At 48.9% G+C, this 16,940-nt stretch overlaps 1 protein-coding gene across 4 annotated transcripts in view; it reads left to right on the top strand.

The window, feature by feature from the left end:
- The window catches only part of GJC2 (gap junction protein gamma 2), a 35,473-nt gene that overhangs the window by 16,051 nt on the left and 2,482 nt on the right, over window positions 1-16,940 (top strand). Inside the window, exons 2-3 of one of the 4 annotated variants that reach the window (XM_071734590.1) lie at window positions 9,580-9,696; window positions 15,490-16,933. In XM_071734590.1, coding sequence (XP_071590691.1) covers window positions 15,510-16,772 — 1,263 coding nt within the window. In that variant the 5' untranslated portion in view covers window positions 9,580-9,696; window positions 15,490-15,509 and the 3' untranslated portion in view covers window positions 16,773-16,933. Of the gene's footprint in view, window positions 1-9,305; window positions 9,697-15,489; window positions 16,934-16,940 lie in introns of those variants that run through there. The other 3 variants (XM_071734589.1, XR_011724113.1, XM_071734588.1) reach the window with 3 other exon arrangements.

Consider the following 16,940-nt stretch of genomic DNA (forward strand, 5'->3'; position numbering starts at 1 on the left):
GTGCTGGGACACTGGGAGAGGTTTGGGGTCTCGGATGCACATCCCAGTTCAGAGAAGACTTTGCCTCATCTTGTAATTCCTGTTGCCTGATCCTCAGCCCATCCTCCTGGATGGGGGATTTAGGATGGGGATAATGTTCATAATTCTGTTCTTGGTGGAGCAGAGTGGGACTCAGCACCCTGAGCAGATGCCACGTGGAAGCAAAAGGACCTAAAACCTCCTCCAAAGGACCCACTCGTGGTCTTTTTAACCACCAGATTATTTAAAGCAGGAAGGAGGGAGTTTTGCCCAGAGGGCAATTACTCAGGAATCCTGATGGATGGCCAGGGCTGGATGAGGGATCATCAGCTGAAGGTGCAGAAAGCTTGGTTCACAGGGCTGGGCTGGTTCCTGGGGGTCCTGCACCCATTTTTGGCACACTTGCTCACTACAAGCTCCTGTCCGTGGCATGGTTGAGACACAGTTCCTCTAACGTTGGCAAATTACAGAGATTTTTGGTGTAGTAAGGGAACAAATATAATTTTAGACCTAATTCTCATGCTGGGTTTCATGGGGTAAAAGGGGTCAGGGGTGAAAGGAACCTCCACCCAGTCCAGAGTCTCCCAGATTGCACTTGGGGTTTGGGCAGGTGACTGTAAAGCGTGGAACTTGATATATAATAATAATAATATAATATAATATATAATATAAAATAATAGAATATATAAGTGAAGCTAAGTCTTCCCTTTGGAAAATGGGACCATGGTTTGTGGTGGGTCCCTTTGTCCTTCCCAAGGGACCAAAGAGCCCCTCAGCCAGAGCCAAGGGAAGTGGCAGTGTCCCCTTGGCTTGCTCCAGCCTGGTCCAAATCCTGGTTTGAAGGTACCAATCCTGGTACCTGGAGGTTTCCGTGTGTGATGGGGTTGGTTGAACATCCCCATCCTGGCCAGGTGTGTAGGGGTCATCCAGGATGTTGTGGTGGCTCTCACATGAGGTGACAGAGATGACACCAGCATTTTGTTCACTGGAAAAAAAAAAAAAAAAAAAAAAAAAAAAAAGAGAGAAAAAGAGTTAAAACTCTCAGTGCCAGGAGCCCACCTGGGTGGTTGCAAAAGAGTTTTTCCCCAAGAAAACCAAAGCTGCTCTGTATTTGCAGGAAGGTTTAGGGAGGAAACCTTGGAGGAGGTCTTGAGGATGTCCTTTGTGTGTGGATCTGGATCTGTCCTTGGATCTGTAGTGCTGGGACAAGTGGGAATGGCTTGAAACTGGAGGAGGGGAGATTTAGATGAGATTTTGGGAAGAAATTGCTGTGAGGGTGGTGAGAGCCTGGCTCAGGCTGCTCAGAGAAGCTGTGGGTCTGTGGCCTCCAGTGCTTGAGGGCTGCTGAAGGTGTTCAAATCCTCTCAGCTTTTCTGGCACAGGGGTGATTTTCACAGACTGTTTGTGCTCCTTAATGTTTTCCAATATTAATTGGAATTAATAACTGCAGGGAGCAGTGTGGAGGCTTCTGCACATTATCCCTTTGTTACCTAATGGTCTGGATACAATGGATTTAGGAGCAAAAAGTGGTGACCAGAGGGCTGGAGCTATGAGAACAGGCTGAGAGGGTTGGGGGTGTTCAGCCTGGAGAGAAGAAGGCTCCAGGGAGACCTCAGAGCATCTTCCAGTGCCTGGAGGGGCTCCAGGGAAGCTGGGGATGGAGTTTTTACAAGGGATGGAGGGACAGGATGAAGGGAAATGGGTTAAAACTTGAAAAGGGGAGATTTAGGTTGGACATTAGGGAGAAATTTTTTCCTGTGAGGGTGCTGAGCCCCTGGCCCAGGTTTCCCAAAGAAGCTGTGGCTGCCCCATCCCTGGAAGTGTTTAAATCCAGGTTGGATGGGGCTTGGAGCAACCTGGGCTGGTGGGAGGTGTCCTTGACTATTCCAGGGGGGTTGGAATGAGATGATCTTTAAGGTCCCTTCCAACCCAAACCACTCTGTGGTTCTATGATCTGCAGAGGCCACACTTTGCTTTGGGCAGTGCTGTCCTTTCCCTCAAGCTGTGTCTGAGATGTTCATCCCTCTGCAGAGTTGTTTGCTCCTCCTGTCCCCTTCCCTCTCCCCCAGTGTGCTGAGTGGTTTCCAGGCAGCTGGAAATCAGGGAAACCATTCCTGTGGTGAGCCAGGGACCTCACCCAACAGCTCTTGAATGGAGCCCAGAAGCCATGGCTGAGCTTCCAGCCTCTCCCCTCACCCCCACCCCCTTTTCCTGGGGCTTTTCCAAGCTCCCTCCTAACAAACCATCTCTGCCCAGCCACAGGTGTTAGGGAAAAAGTGTTAAAAAAAAAAACAAACCCAACCAACAACAACCTCCCACCTTTCTGGATCAGGCAGAAACGTGGCTGCTTGACTTTTTGTTCCAGCTGTCCCTAAAGCTTTCCCATGCATCCTGACCTTATTCCCCTGCCCATGGCTGCTCCATGAACCACAGATGGAGGAGCTCTGGTGGGAGAAGCTGATGTGCCCTGAACTTTTGCACAGCCCATTTCCACCAGAGGGTGGATTTCCTCTGATTTTTATTGAGCGTTTTCTTTTTTTTTGTATTTTTTTTTAATTATTATTTTTTTTTAAGCACTCTTTTGTGCAAGTGCAGGAAGGTCCACAGCAAGTCAAGCCTGGCTTGGCTTCAGAGGGCTGGGAACACTGGCTGGAAAGTTTATTGCTTCCTGTTATGAGAGCTCAGAGAATCCTGGTGGGTTTGCAGGAGAGGGGTGGGTGACCCTAACACTGGGTTTGACCCCATCGGGTGTGGTTGGGGATGGGGTTTGGGTTGGTGTTTTTTTTTTGTATTCCCATTCCAGCTACTTCAGGAAAGGGAAGCAAATAGAGAAGGGAATAATTGCTGGCCCTGACCTCTGGCTGTTGAGGCAGATGCTTTCTTTGGAGCAGGAACAGAAAAAAAAATGTTATCAAGGGTTTTGCTGAGCGACGTCCCCAGGGCTCTCCACCAGTCCCTCCTTGCCACCTTTTGGCTGATTTGCCCAGGTTCTCTCTCCAGCCTGGAAAACTTCAAACAAAAGGTTCCTCTCAGGAAAAAGAAATCATAAAATAAAATGCAGGTTTGTCAAGACTGAAATTTATCTCCAGAATGTATCCATCACATGGAAGTTTTCAGCTGGGGAGGGCTGGGATAAAAGGCTTCTGGGCTTAAACACTTCCTCTGGCTTTGGGATTTAAAACTTACTGTTATTTGAGCATATCAGATTCTTTTTTGGTCATTTTCAATGTGAAGTGCTTTTACCTTTCCACCATCATCAGTCAGTGACAGCCAAAGGAAACAGTGCCCTGTTTTCCAGCAGAAATATTCATCCTGCCAACAGCACTTTTGCTCCAGTCCCACACCAGTGCAAGCTGCACAAGAAATTTTGTTTTCTGACCCATCTTCTGGGCTAACTAAGGCACAACCATGGCCCAAATTTCAAAGCAATTCAGAGCCAGGAACTGTGTTTCCAGAGCACATGAAAGAAAACAGCCATCACCTCGTGTTCAAACATCTTTAGGTTATGCAGCCAAAATCCCCACCAGCTTTGGAAAAACGTGTGAGACCTGATTCTCTCCATTTGGTCCTTGCCAGAGCCAGAGAACAACCATGTTCTGATCCAGATTAAAACCTTCTTGAGGTTTTTCCAGGGAAGCAGAGCTGGGTGGAGAAGAAGAAATGAACCTGATGGTGAATTGGTAGGGACCTCATCTCTCTGTCTTTTCAGTGACAAATTTGCACTGGGGTTGTCACCACCACTGTCCTGGAAAGTCCTCACAGAGGTTTGGGATGAAGCAGATTTTATCAACAAACACTGTCCAGCTTCTTTCTGACACCTGAATTTTTTTATTTTTTTTTTTTAAGAGAGTTGAGGTTTTTGGCAGAGTTCTTAACGCTATGAGCCCTGATTAGTCCTAAATCTTGGAGAACTCCCAAAGTTCTGGGTGAAGGAGGGAAGTTTGCACAACTGAGTTATTTTTATTTTTTTATTTTTTTTTTAGTTTTCTGTGCTCAGCTAGGAAGTGTGGTGGGACTGGAAGGGAGCCCAGGGTGGTTGGGTTGAGTTGTGCTGCAGCCATTCCCACCCATCCCCTCCTGTCTCCCCATTGCAGCTCCTGAAGAGGTCCCCAGGGTTGATCCTGATCCCATCAGCCATAAACAGGGATATTGGGTCAGTTACTGAATGAAGGGGCTCTTCCAGTGGCTGGGAAGAGGGGCTCTCCCAAGGCATGGTCCCTCTACCCATAAATCCAGGTCCTACTCCAGTCCATTGCTTCTGTCCTTGCTGGGAGGGACTGGTCTGTCCCAAAACACCAGAATTCAAGAGAAATTTTCCTCTGTCCCAGAAGAAGCCCCCAGCCCAGCAACCTGGCACAGAGCAATCACTCAACTTGGATCCTTGGGTTGCTGAAGGCTCTGGAGACTCCAGGCATGAAGCAAGAGCTCCAGGTTGCCTCTTTCCCACCAGGAAATGGGAAGAAACTTTGGAAATATCCCAGTGAGATGGAGACACTTGGACCTCTTTGCAGGGCTCAGTTTTCCTGGGCCTCTCAACCAGGCAGGTGCCTGTGGATGTGGCATTGGGAATGTCAGTGCTGACTTCAACCAAACTTGTCACACCCCAAAACACATCAATCCCCCCCAACCCATGAACTCAAGGACTTAAAACTCCTGAAACAAAGGCAGGATGAGGGAGAATGGAGGGAAGGAGGATGCTTGCCATTCCCTGAAGCCCATCCTGACATCTGGGGAAGAAAACCTGAGTTTAAAGCCATTTCCAGAGCTATGATGCTCCACCAAGGGCTTGGGGCTGCAGGGAACAGTTCAGCCACACCAGAGGCACTGATGGAATGAAAACCTGGATTTCTATTTTTTTTTTCCAATGTATCTGCAGTCTTTTAAAGTGCCACCTTGGCTTGCAAAGAGCAGACCTCAGCATCCCTTTCCGTGAGGCTGGCAAAGCTGTAACCCCCCAGACCCCTTCCCCTCTTTAACAGCCACCAAATTACTGAATAATAAGAATAAAACAAAATTCAGCAGCTCTGCAGTGGAACTTAAGGCTCCAGAAAATGGAGAATTTTTTCCAGATCCAAAACTTCCTTTCAGGCAGTGCTTTTTCCACCCTTTCCATCACAAAACTTTTCCTTCAAAGTGGGTGCCACACCACGGGCACCCAGGGGGAAGATGTGTCCCACATCTCATATCTGAGAAAGAGATGAGAAAAAAGAGAAAGGGGAGAAGATAAAAGGCAAGGGGATTTTGTTGAAGAAGAAAAAAATAGGAATTAAACCACTAGTAAAAGAAATAAACCAGTCACTTGTGGTATGCACAGAATCATGGACTGGTTTGGGTTGGAAGGGACCTTAACGATCATCTCATCCCAACCCAGGTTGGGACACCTCCCACCAGCCCAGATTGCTCCCAGCCCCATCCAACCTGGATTTAAACACTTCCAGGGATGGGGCAGCCACAGCTTCCTTGGGCAAACATTTTTGCTTCTCTTAATTTGAGCTGCAGTCTCCTAATTTGAACTCAACAGTTTCCAAGAAGGTGAAAAATGGACGTTTTTAATATATTTCAATTTTGAGGTGTTTGTCTCCACACAGTAACGATGCCTCCTGGGTCCTGTTTGGAAAGATGGGCTGATTGCTTGAGCAAAGAGACTTTTCTTGATGCCATTTAGCTTTAAAACAGGTGGAATGAAAAGCCAGAAGGTGAAGATTAGAAAAGAAAATGACCTCCCAGCAGGACACAGCATGGAACATTTTGTGGCCAGGGTGGGTGATTCTGGCTGCTGCTCATTATGGGCACAGCAGGGAGAGGTTACACCAGATCTTGTTCTGATTATTGACAGAATTTACTGATTTTAGGAGGACGTTTAAGAGGAACAGAGGCAGATCTGCAACACAAGCTGAGAGGAGAGGTGACCTGGGAGGTGATTCCCAGAATCATGGTATCACAGAGCACCAGGTTGGAAGGGACTTCAAGGATCAACTTGGCAAAAGCAAAGTCTGGACAAGGATGGCCCAACACCCTCTCCAGTTAAATCCTAAAAATGTCCAACACTGGAGAAAATCACAGAAGGCTGGAGGAGGAGCAGATGTTGCTCAGCTCTCCAGAAGCTTCCCCCCCAAAAAAACTTCCACTAGAGGAGATTACCTGGACTTCAGCAAGGCCTTTGACACTGTCTCCCACAGGATTCTCCTGAAAAAGCTGTCAGGCCACAGCTTGGACAGGGGCACCCTGTGCTGGGTTAGGAACTGGCTGGAGGGCCGGGCCCAGAGAGTGGTGCTGAACGGGGCTGCATCAAAATGGCGGCCGTGGTGTCCCCCAGGGATCAGTGTTGGGCCCAGTGCTGTTCAATATCTTTATTGATGATTTAGATGAGGGGACTGAGTCCATCATCAGCAAATTTGCAGATGACACTAAGCTGGGGGGGAGTGTGGATCAGCTGGAAGGCAGGAGGGCTCTGCAGAGGGACCTGGACAGACTGGAGAGTTGGGCTGATCCCAACGGGATGAGGTTCAACATTCCAAGTGCCGGGTCCTGCACTTTGGCCACAACAACCCCATGGGGAGCTCCAGGCTGGGCACAGAGTGGCAGAAAGGGAGCTGGGAGTCTGGATTGCCAGGAAGCTGAAGAGGAGGCAGCAGTGTGCCCAGGTGGCCAAGAAGGCCAATGGCATCCTGGGCTGGCTCAGGAACAGCGTGGCCAGCAGGTCCAGGGAAGGGATTCTGCCCCTGTGCTCAGCCCTGGGGAGGCCACAGCTTGAGTCCTGTGTCCAGTTCTGGGCCCCTCAGCTCAGGAAGGAGATTGAGGTGCTGGAGCAGGTCCAGAGAAGAGCAAGGAGGCTGGGAAGGGATCCAGCACAAGTCCTGGGAGGAAGGGCTGAGGGAGCTGGGGGTGTTGAGGCTGGAGAAGAGGAGGCTCAGGGGAGACCTCATCACTCTCTCCAACTCCCTGAAAGGAGGTTGGAGCCAGGGGGGGGTTGGGCTCTTTTCCCAGGCAACTCTCAGCAAGACAAGAGGGCACAAGAGGTCTCAAGTTGTGCCAGGGGAGGTTTAGGTTGGACATTAGAAAGAATTTCTTTCCGGAGAGGGTGATCAGACACTGGAATGGGCTGCCCAGGGAAGGGGTGGATTCTCCATCCCTGGAGATATTTCAAAAGAGCCTGGATGTGGCACTCAGTGCCATGGGCTGGGAACTGCAGCAGGAGTGGATCAAGGGTTGGACTTGATGATCTCTGAGGTCCCTTCCAACCCAGCCAATTCTAGGACTCTAGGATTCTGTGTGTATAAATAATCCATGCAGTAAGGAAGCAAAGGGCCTGGAGAGGCTGCATGACCCATGGGACAGGGACCATGCTGAGCTGCTTTTTATCTCTAAGTTGCTGCCCATAGTCCTGGAAGTTGTTCTCAGCTTGTTATTTTTAAATAACTAATAATACTTCCTCTCCAGCTCCATCCTGCACCAGCTGGAGAGAGCGGAAGGTTCACCACATTTGGGTTGGTTTTTTTTTTGGTTTTTTTTTGTTTGTTTGTTTGTTTGTTTTTTGGTTTTTTGGTTTTTTTGTGGGAATGAGATCTTGGAATCCATCCCTCAGGTCTGCTGGATCTCTTAAAGAAGGAGAAAGCATGAGATGTGCTGGAAGCTGCAGGGTCCTCATCTGGGAGGATGCACCCAAGGACCACACCGTGGGTGGAGATGTCCACGAAGTCACCCAACACTCTGTCTCCAGACATCAGGGACCATCAGGACATCAGGAGGTCACTGTCCCAGCATTCTGGAGGCCAAACCCAGCTCTAGGAACACACAAGGGATGTGGCCTCAGCTTGCTGCAATTTTTTTGGGTTTTTTTCCTCTCTCAGCATCATCCCAATGGGAGATCTCCAGGGAGTTGCTGGAGCAAATCTCCAGCCCTGATGTTCTCCTCTGAACCTCCTGGTTTCCCCAGGGTGACACATTCCACCACTACACCTGACCTGGGTGATATTTTAGGTGGGGATTGGTCTGTTCAAGGAAGCAACAAGTGATAGGAGAAGAGGTAAAGGCCTCAGGTTGTGCCAGGGTGGGGTTTAGATTTAGCATTGGGAAGAATTTCTTCACTGAAAGGGTTTTCAGACATTGGAACAGGCTGCCTGTCACCATCCTATTAAATACCAGGAGGTATTTGAGTTGTCTAGACATAGGGATGTGGCTTAGTTAAGGAATTGTGGTGTCACTTAATGATCTTGAAGGTCTTTCCCAGTCATTTCTGTGATTATAAAGCTTTTTCCAGCTGCCTATCACAGACAGCTCCTTGTGATTAACTTGTTACCATGTAGGTGTAATTAGTTTTTAACTCAAAACCTCCTGGAAAGCCACTGCAGTGTGTCCAGAAATTCCTCCACACACCCTGGAGAGCCCCTGGGCTGTGTCATGGAGGTCATCAGAGGTGACACCATGGTGTCACCAGAGGTTCACATCCTCTTGGGCTCTTGCAGAGCAACTTGCAGGGGTCCAGCCAAAGCCTCAGCCACCATGGATGGGGTGCAGGAGATGCTGCTGCTCACAAAAACCTTGGTGCAAGATGCTCCAGTGAGCAAGAATTGCCCTTCCACATCCCTTTTGGGTTTGCTTTTTTTTTTTTTTTTTGGAGCCCAGAAGTCTGACAGCAGAGTGAGTCAGGATGCTTTGTCAGGACCAGGGATGAGAGTTCCCAAAAAACATCTGGTTTCCAATGTGCCCCTTGGTCTCATCCTTTTCATGCCTTGTTGGCTGCTGCTGCCTCTTCCTTCTCCTCCTCACTGACCCCTGGGGACCTTTTCTGTCTCAATTCTCCATTTCCATCACAGGAGATACTTGGAGCCCTGATCCATGGGGTAGCCTTGCAAAGCAAAGAATGGAGCAGGGATGATCCTTAGACCACCAGGGTGGAGGTTTTCTTCTCTGCTTGCCTCAGGCTTCAGCTGCATCCCCATCCACCTCCCATCCACCTTCTTCCTTCTGCAAAGAAGCCAAAAAATCCCCGTGTGTGCTCAGACCCCTTTCCCCATCCTTCACCTGCTCTCTGCTCCCACCCACCCAGCTTGGAGAGAGGTGCAGAACCTCTTTGGGAGAAATCCTCACACCAGGGGGTGCAGCAAGGTGGGACCTATATATTTTTTTTCCCTAATGAGCCTTGCTTTTTAAAAAAAATGTTTTTTTTAATTTTTTTTTTAAATTTTTTTTTTTAAATTTTTTTTTCCCTCCCCCAGCAACCAAGGAGCTTGTGTTGCCAAAATGTGTTTCCCACATGTTCCCTATTAGTCATGCTCTCTGTCTTACAAATCTGTTCCCAGTGCCACGAGCTGATGCTGCTCAGTTCCCTTCCAACCCACTCCGGAGCTCGGCAGCAAAAATTCCAGGCGGCATTCCCAAAACCAGACCTGGAGGCTTCTTGGCATCCCAAATACCCCTTCCCTCCCCAAATTATAGAGATATATAAATCCAGAGCACCTTCTCTCCTTCTCCCAAGGCTGGGTGGGGGAAAGAGGAGCTGGGGCAGGAAGGCTGCTGGCAGAGGCGGGGTTTTTCAGCACATTAAATACTTCTCTTCAGCTCGGGTTTCCAACCACTGGGGCATGGCTGGACCCAGGGAGTTTATCTAGGGCAAGGCTGGAGGCCCAGGAATGTCGATGGAGGAGGGAAAGGCACCTCGAGAAGCACCATGTCTCTGTAAGTAGATTTTTTTCACCCCCCTCCTCTGCCTTTTTTTGCTTTTTTTTTTTTTTCCCCTCCGCGATTTAAGCAACAGTGTGGGAGCCGTGCAGGAAGGAAGGGCACCCAGCTAAAGCTATTTTTTCTATTTTTAAATTTGTTTTCTATTTTTAAATCTGTTTTCTATTTTTAAATCTGTTTTCTATTTTAAATATATTTCTTTCTATTTATTTCTTTCCCTCCTGCTCGTTTGGGACTCAGGTTTCAAAGTTCTCCCACTCTCACCCGCGCTGAGGGGTCAGCAACTTTTGGGAAGTAACCCTGATGGCTTCACCCAACTTCCACTATTTTAAGTGCTGCTAAGTGGTCCAACTCTTCCTTTTTAGCTGTTTTAAAGTTCACTTTGCACCCCACGTGCATTCCATATGTTGTGTGTCAGATAGTTTGGGGCAAACATGGAAAAATAGATGGTTGAATAAATGGATTTCAAAGCCAGAGGGATGGTTGGTCCCCTTGTGTGGTGGCTCTGGGAGGTGATTTAGCCTCAGGAACCACTTAATCTGACCCATCCACCTGCTGTAGATGGGTTTGGGTTTTTTTTTTCCACAAGGAGCTGAGCTATTTAACTTTTCCACTGCACAGAATTAGGTTTGAAGCACAAAGAAGGTGCAAAAATCCCTTTGCTCTGTGCCCTGGTAGTTGGTGTTGGGAGGAGATGAGGCAGAGGCTTTTCCTAGGACCATCCTATTCCTCAGAAAAATGTGAGCAAATCTTCTTCCTTGGAAGCCTGTTTTCCTTAGAATTGATTCCAAAATAGAATGGTCTACTAACCCCTCCCAAGCAATCAAAGGAATTGAAATATCACAGCATCATCTTTCTCTCCAGCCAAAAAAAAAAAAAAGGAAAAGAAAAGAAAAAAAAGAACACTGGAAATTTTATCTGCCCTGACTGTAGAATTTTAAAACTCATTTCCTTCAGCTCCTGCTTTCAAATGCAGTGCCAGGAGAGGGGTGGCCATGCAGGAGTGGAACATCAAGGTGTGATCATGCAGAGAGGCAGCAGCAGGGAGCTGGGGGGACAGGAACAGCCCCAGGATGTTTCCTGTTTCCTGCAGATGTTCCTGCAGATCCAGATGTGCACAGGGGGTTGGACTGCACTGCCAGGCTGCTCGGGCTGGTGGCTGGCAACCAGAGGTGGTCTTCTCAAAGCAACAATTCACCACTTCCATTATTTGGCATTTTTCTTCCTTCTGGCTGACTTGTGGGGGGGGGGAATTTGTGAATGCTTTGATCCAGCTCTATTGGTTGCTCCTTCCTAAAATGTGTTTCCCAGAGGAGGCAGTGGGTGCTTTGCTAACAACCCTGACTAATATCACATCAAAACTTGATTGTCATCCAACCCAAACCTTTCTGTCTTTCTATTTACTCCAAAAACCACCACGAGCTTTGTCAGACCCTCCCTGATCCAGCAAATGTGCCTCCAAACTTTGGGAACTGTGTCCTTGAGCATCACTTGCAAAATGGTAAATTATCCCCTGTGTAAACCTCCCAAACCCTCAGGTGAGCCCTGGCAGGATAAATAAACTGCTCTGCAGGACATCTGAAGCTCATGGTTTAGAACAACCTGGGCCTTGCAGCTACCTGGGATGCAGATGGGAGCCAGGAGGTGGCTGGATGCCCACATGGAACCATCCAGGCTGGGGCTGATGTGCTCTCAACCCAAGCCCCAGCCCTGCCTTGGCCAGAGATGCTCCAGAGACAGATGGACCCAGTGGGGTCTTCCCTTCCCAGCCCCCTGCCAGCTGGAGCTTGGCCTGGATTCATCCTCTAAGTCCTTTAACACTGTTTTACCCCCATCTGAGCAGGGACACAAATCAGAGGAAGGGTTAAAGACCCTTCAGAGTGTATCTGCTAAAGCTAAAGAAGCAAAAGAGTCACCCAGAAGGGATGCTCTCCCTGAATAAACCCATTTTCCTCACTAAATAAAGACCAGGAGGTGATTGCTTTCCAGGTTCTTCTGTAGTGGATGAATTTTCCTATCTGCAGCCCCCATTTCTGTGCTGACCATGGGGTCCAAGGCATCACTTTTGGGGCAGCAGATGAGATTTCAGGTCCCAGCAACCTTGAGGACTCTTGTTCTTCAAGTTGAAGGCAGAGTTGGGACCTTCCCCATTTCTTCTGGCTCATGGAGAGACTTTGTTCTCTGCAGCTCCCTGAGAGGAGGTTGTAGGGAGGTGGGTTCTGGGCTCTTCTCCCCAGGGAACACTGAGAGGACCCCAGGGAATGGGCTGAAGTTGCACCAGGGGAGGTTTAGACCAGATTTAAGACAGAATTTCTTTCCTGAGAGAGCAGTCAGGTGTTGGAATAGGTGCCCTGGGAGGTGGTGGAGTCCCCATCCCTGAAGGGATTTAAAAACCCTGGAGATGAGGCACTTCAGGATGTGGTGGGTGATAGAGATCTTGATGTCTGTGCTTTATTTCTTTATTTTGGGGGCAATGTTGACACTTGGTGCCCTTAGAGGTCTTTTCCAGCTGTGACAATCCTGTGATTACCCAGCCTGGAGTCAGCTGTTTCTCTGTTCCCTGCCTCAGTTTCTCCATCTTCAGGACAAGAACAACACCATCTGCAGAGTGCAGAGTCCCCAGCTGGCGTGTGAAGATTTGGAGCTTTGGGTTCACAGAGGATTTGTTTGATCTAGAAATAGCAGGGTTAGAAAATTCCATCTGCCAGCTCTTGAGAGCCCTCGAGAGTGGAAGAATTTCACTGCATCTTGAGCCTCAGTGCTGCTCCTTCCTGGGGCAGAGGGGAGGTGAGGGCTGAGCCAACCACTGCTGCTTGGTTCCAGTCCTTAGAGGCAGCACCAGGCAAAAAAGAAAAAAAAAAAAAAATCACATTCCAGAAAGGCTCAACGTGGAGAACAGAGCAAGGCACATTTTCTGCTCCATGGCTGATGCTGGTGGCTGCTCCCACCCTGGGATGGGAGAGGGGCTCAAAGCCCAACTTGTGCTGTGGATTTTTTGGGTTTCCATGAGAAAGTGGTGGAAAGGCAGGTTAGGACCAGGCTGAGGCCTCAAAGCCAAGTTAGGACCAGGCTGAGGTCTCACAGCATCATTTTTCCTTTTCACATTTCAGCCAGTGTGAAGGGGTAGTTTTAGTGTCCATACTCTACCAATATATGGACAACATTTCCTTTCTCTTCCTCTTCTTGGTGGTGGAGAATCCAGGTGCTGGGGCAGCAGTGGTAGGTGTCAATTTTTGGGTGGGATTGGGCTTGCAGACAATTTACCACCTGCCATCAGGTGTCTTCATGCAAGCAAACTCAGTGATGAGTTGGAGGGTGGTTCAGAAGAGAGATGCAGTGGGGCAGACAGGATGAACCCATCCTCTGCTGCTGTGGGGTGAGAGCCCACACTACAAGTCCTTTGGGTCTGGGTGCTTTTCCTGTTGCTCTCACCCCCAGGTCTCCATCAGTGCTTTGGCCAGCCAAGCAGTAAAATGGCTACTTGCCTCCAGGGGTGGCTGGGTCACCCAAGGAGCTCAGGCTGGGCTCCCATTGCCAGTTCAGCTGAACACAAACTGGTTATCACAAGTTCTTCCTCCCCAGATGTCCAGGTCTCCTAATGAATGCATGGTTTTTCCCTGAGAAGTTTGTGAAGGTTTATTTTTCAAGCAATCTGCATTTGATTAAATATTTGTTTTGGTTGTTGCTCAAAAGGAACTTAAAAGGGTCATCAGGCTGTAAACATAAATATTCCCATTCTTTCCCTAATTCTTTGAATTTTTATGGGTTTCCTGATGAAAGATACTTCAGCAGAACAAGGCTCTGGGATGTGGGCAACATCCTTTGCTCCTTCTTTCAGCTCAGACACTTGAGTTTGTGGTGTGCAAGTAAGAGATTTTTCACAGGTTCAGCACCTTTTTTATGCCCTAAGTGGTTTCCATGGTGCCTTGTGTCCAGTTTTATGGGCACCCAGCTGAGCAATGTCTCAAATTAGGCCAAAAAGCAGGTAATGGTGAGTCTTGTAGGTGCTGTGGCTTCTTGTGCCACCAACCTGTGTTTATCTCGTAACTCCAGGACAGGAGAGGAAAGGGTTTCAAACTGGAAAAGGGGAGATTTAAATCAGATCTTGGGAAGAAATTCTTTCCTGTGAAGGTGGTGAGACCCTGGCTGGGGTTTTTCAGGGAAGCTGTGGCTGCCCCATCCCTGGAAGTGTTCCAGGCCAGGTTGGATGGGGCTTGGAGCAACCTGGGCTGGTGGGAGGTGTCCCTGCCCATGCAGGGGGGTTGGGATGAGATGATCCTTAAGGTCCCTTCCATCCCAACCCATCCCATCCTGTGCTCCCTACTTCCAGCTATGGTGCTGCAACGTGTCCCCACACTGGCCATGACCTCTTCCCTGATGTTGAGCTCATAAGGCCAGCCCCATGTGCTGGTCCCTCACCAATTCTGGTGAGTTGGCAGTGCAAGGTGTTTCTCTGAGACAAAATAACTCCATCTGTCACTGATGTGGGGGCATCACAGCCACATCGCTTGAGCGCATCCTTATGGCTTTGGTTTTATTTTGATTTTTTTTTTTTTTTTTATTTCTCCCTCTCTTCCCTGATGTTGAGCTCATAAGGCCAGCCCCATGTGCTGGTTCCTCACCAATTCTGGTGAGGTGGCAGTGCAAGGTGTTTCTCTGAGACAAAATAACTCCATCTGTCACTGATGTGGGGACATCACAGCCACATCGCTTGACCGCATCCTTACGGCTTTGGTTTTGGGTTTTTTTAAATTTTTAAAATTTTTTTTATTTCTCTCTCTCTTCCCTGATGTTGAGCTTATATGATCAACCCCATGTTCTGGTCCCTCACCAATTCTGGTGAGGTGGCAGTGCAAGATGTTTGTTTGAGATAAAATGACTTCAACTGTCACTGATGTGGGGACATCACAGCCGCATCGCTTGACTGCATCCTTACGACTTTGGGGTTTTTTGGGGTTTTTTTGTTTTTTTAAATTTCTCCCTCTCTTCCCTGATGTTGAGCTCATATGGTCAGCCCACGTGCTGGTCCCTCACCAATTCTGGTGTGGTGGCAGTGCAAGGTGTTTCTCTGAGACAAAATGACTTCATCTGTCACAGATGTGGGGATGTCACAGCCACATCGCTTGACCACATCCTTACGGCTTTGGTTTTATTTTGATTTTTTTTTTTGTATTTCTCCCTCTCTTCCCTGATGTTGAGCTCATGTGGGCAGCCCCATGTGCTGGTCCCTCACCAATTCTGGTGAGGTGGCAGTGCAAGGTGTTTCTTTAAGACAAAATAACTTCATCTGTCACAGGTGTGGGGACATCGCAGCCACATTCCTTGACCGCATCCTTACGGCTTTGTTTTGGGTTTTTTTTGTTCTTTTTTTTTTATTTCTCCCTCTCTTCCCTGATGTTGAGCTCATAAGGCCAGCCCCATGTGCTGGTTCCACACCAATTCTGGTGAGTTGGCAGTGCAAGGTATTTCTTTAAGATAAAATAACTTCATCTGTCACAGGTGTGGGGACATCACAGCCACATTCCTTGACCGCATACTTATGGCTTTGGTTTGGTTTGTTTTTGTTCTTTTTTTTTATTTCTCCCTCTCTTCCCTGATGTTGAGCTCATGTGGGCAGCCCCACGTGCTGGTCCCTCACCAATTCTGGTGGGTTGGCAGTGCAAGGTGTTTCTTTAAGACAAAATGACTTCATCTGTCACAGATGTGGGGACATCACAGCCGTATCGCTTGACCGCATCCTTACGGCTTTGTTTTTTTTTATTTTTTTTTTATTTCTCCCTCTCCATGCAGGTTATAACTGAGCAGCCCTTATGACCAACATGAGCTGGAGCTTCCTCACCCGCCTGCTAGAAGAGATTCACAATCACTCCACCTTCGTGGGCAAGGTCTGGCTCACCGTGCTCATCGTCTTCCGCATCGTCCTGACGGCGGTCGGGGGGGAATCCATCTACTCGGATGAGCAGAGCAAGTTCACCTGTAACACCAAGCAGCCCGGCTGTGACAACGTCTGTTACGATGCCTTTGCCCCCCTCTCACATGTCAGGTTCTGGGTCTTCCAGATCATCATGATCTCCACCCCTTCAGTCATGTACCTGGGCTACGCCATCCACAGGATCGCCCGCTCGGCGGAGGAGGAGAAGAAGTTCAAGGGGTTCAAGAAGAAGAAGAGGAAGAAGCAGCAGCATTTTGCCTTGAACTGGCAGACGGGGCCCAACGTGGAGGACCCCCTGGAGGCCGACGAGGAGGACCCCATGATCTCTGACGAGGCAGCAGAAAGTGAGAAAGGCAAAGCCAAGCCCCAAAGCAAAGAGCCCCAGAAGCACGACGGGAGGAGGAGGATCCAGGAGGAAGGGCTGATGAAGATCTACGTCTTCCAGCTTCTAACCAGGGCTTCCTTTGAGGTTTGCTTTCTGGTAGGGCAGTATTTGCTTTATGGTTTTGAGGTGGAAGCCTATTACGTCTGCAACAGGGTCCCTTGCCCTCACACCGTGGACTGCTTCGTGTCCCGGCCGACTGAAAAAACCATTTTTCTCCTGGTGATGTACGTGGTGAGCTTCCTCTGCTTGTTGCTCAACATGTGTGAGATGTTCCACCTGGGCTTTGGGACCATCCGGGATGCCATCCGCAACCGGAAGATGAACAGCTTCAGGCAACCCCCCTACAACTACTCCTACCCCAAAAACATCTCCTGCCCTCCCGAGTACAACCTGGTGGTGAAATCAGAGAAAGCCACCAAGATCCCCAACAGCTTGATGGCACACGAGCAGAACTTGGCCAACGTTGCTCAGGAGCAGCAGTGCACCAGCCCGGATGAGAACCTCCCAGCAGACTTGTCCACCCTCCACAAACACCTCCGAGTAGCCCAGGAACAGTTGGACATTGCCTTCCAGAGCTACAGCAGCACCCAAGCCAACACCCAACCTTCTCGAACCAGCAGCCCTGCCTCGGGGGGCACCGTGGTGGAGCAGAACAGGGCCAACACGGCCCAGGAGAAACAAGGTGCTAAACCCAAGGCCTCCCTGGAGAAAGGGAGCTCAAGCAGTAAAGATGGAAAGACGTCCGTGTGGATTTAGGTTGGGCTCAAAGGAGAGGAGGCAGCACCCGAGGGGGGTTTATTTTGGTTTGTTTCTGGGGTTTTTTGGGTGTTGGGTTCAGGTCACGGGGCACCCGCACGATTTTTAGGTGGGAGTCAAGAGGGAAAAGGAGTTTCAGAGCAATTTAGTGCTGTCTTCCAGGTTTTT

Source organism: Heliangelus exortis, chromosome 2, assembly GCF_036169615.1.
Source record: "Heliangelus exortis chromosome 2, bHelExo1.hap1, whole genome shotgun sequence".
NCBI classification, from domain to species: domain Eukaryota; kingdom Metazoa; phylum Chordata; class Aves; order Apodiformes; family Trochilidae; genus Heliangelus; species Heliangelus exortis.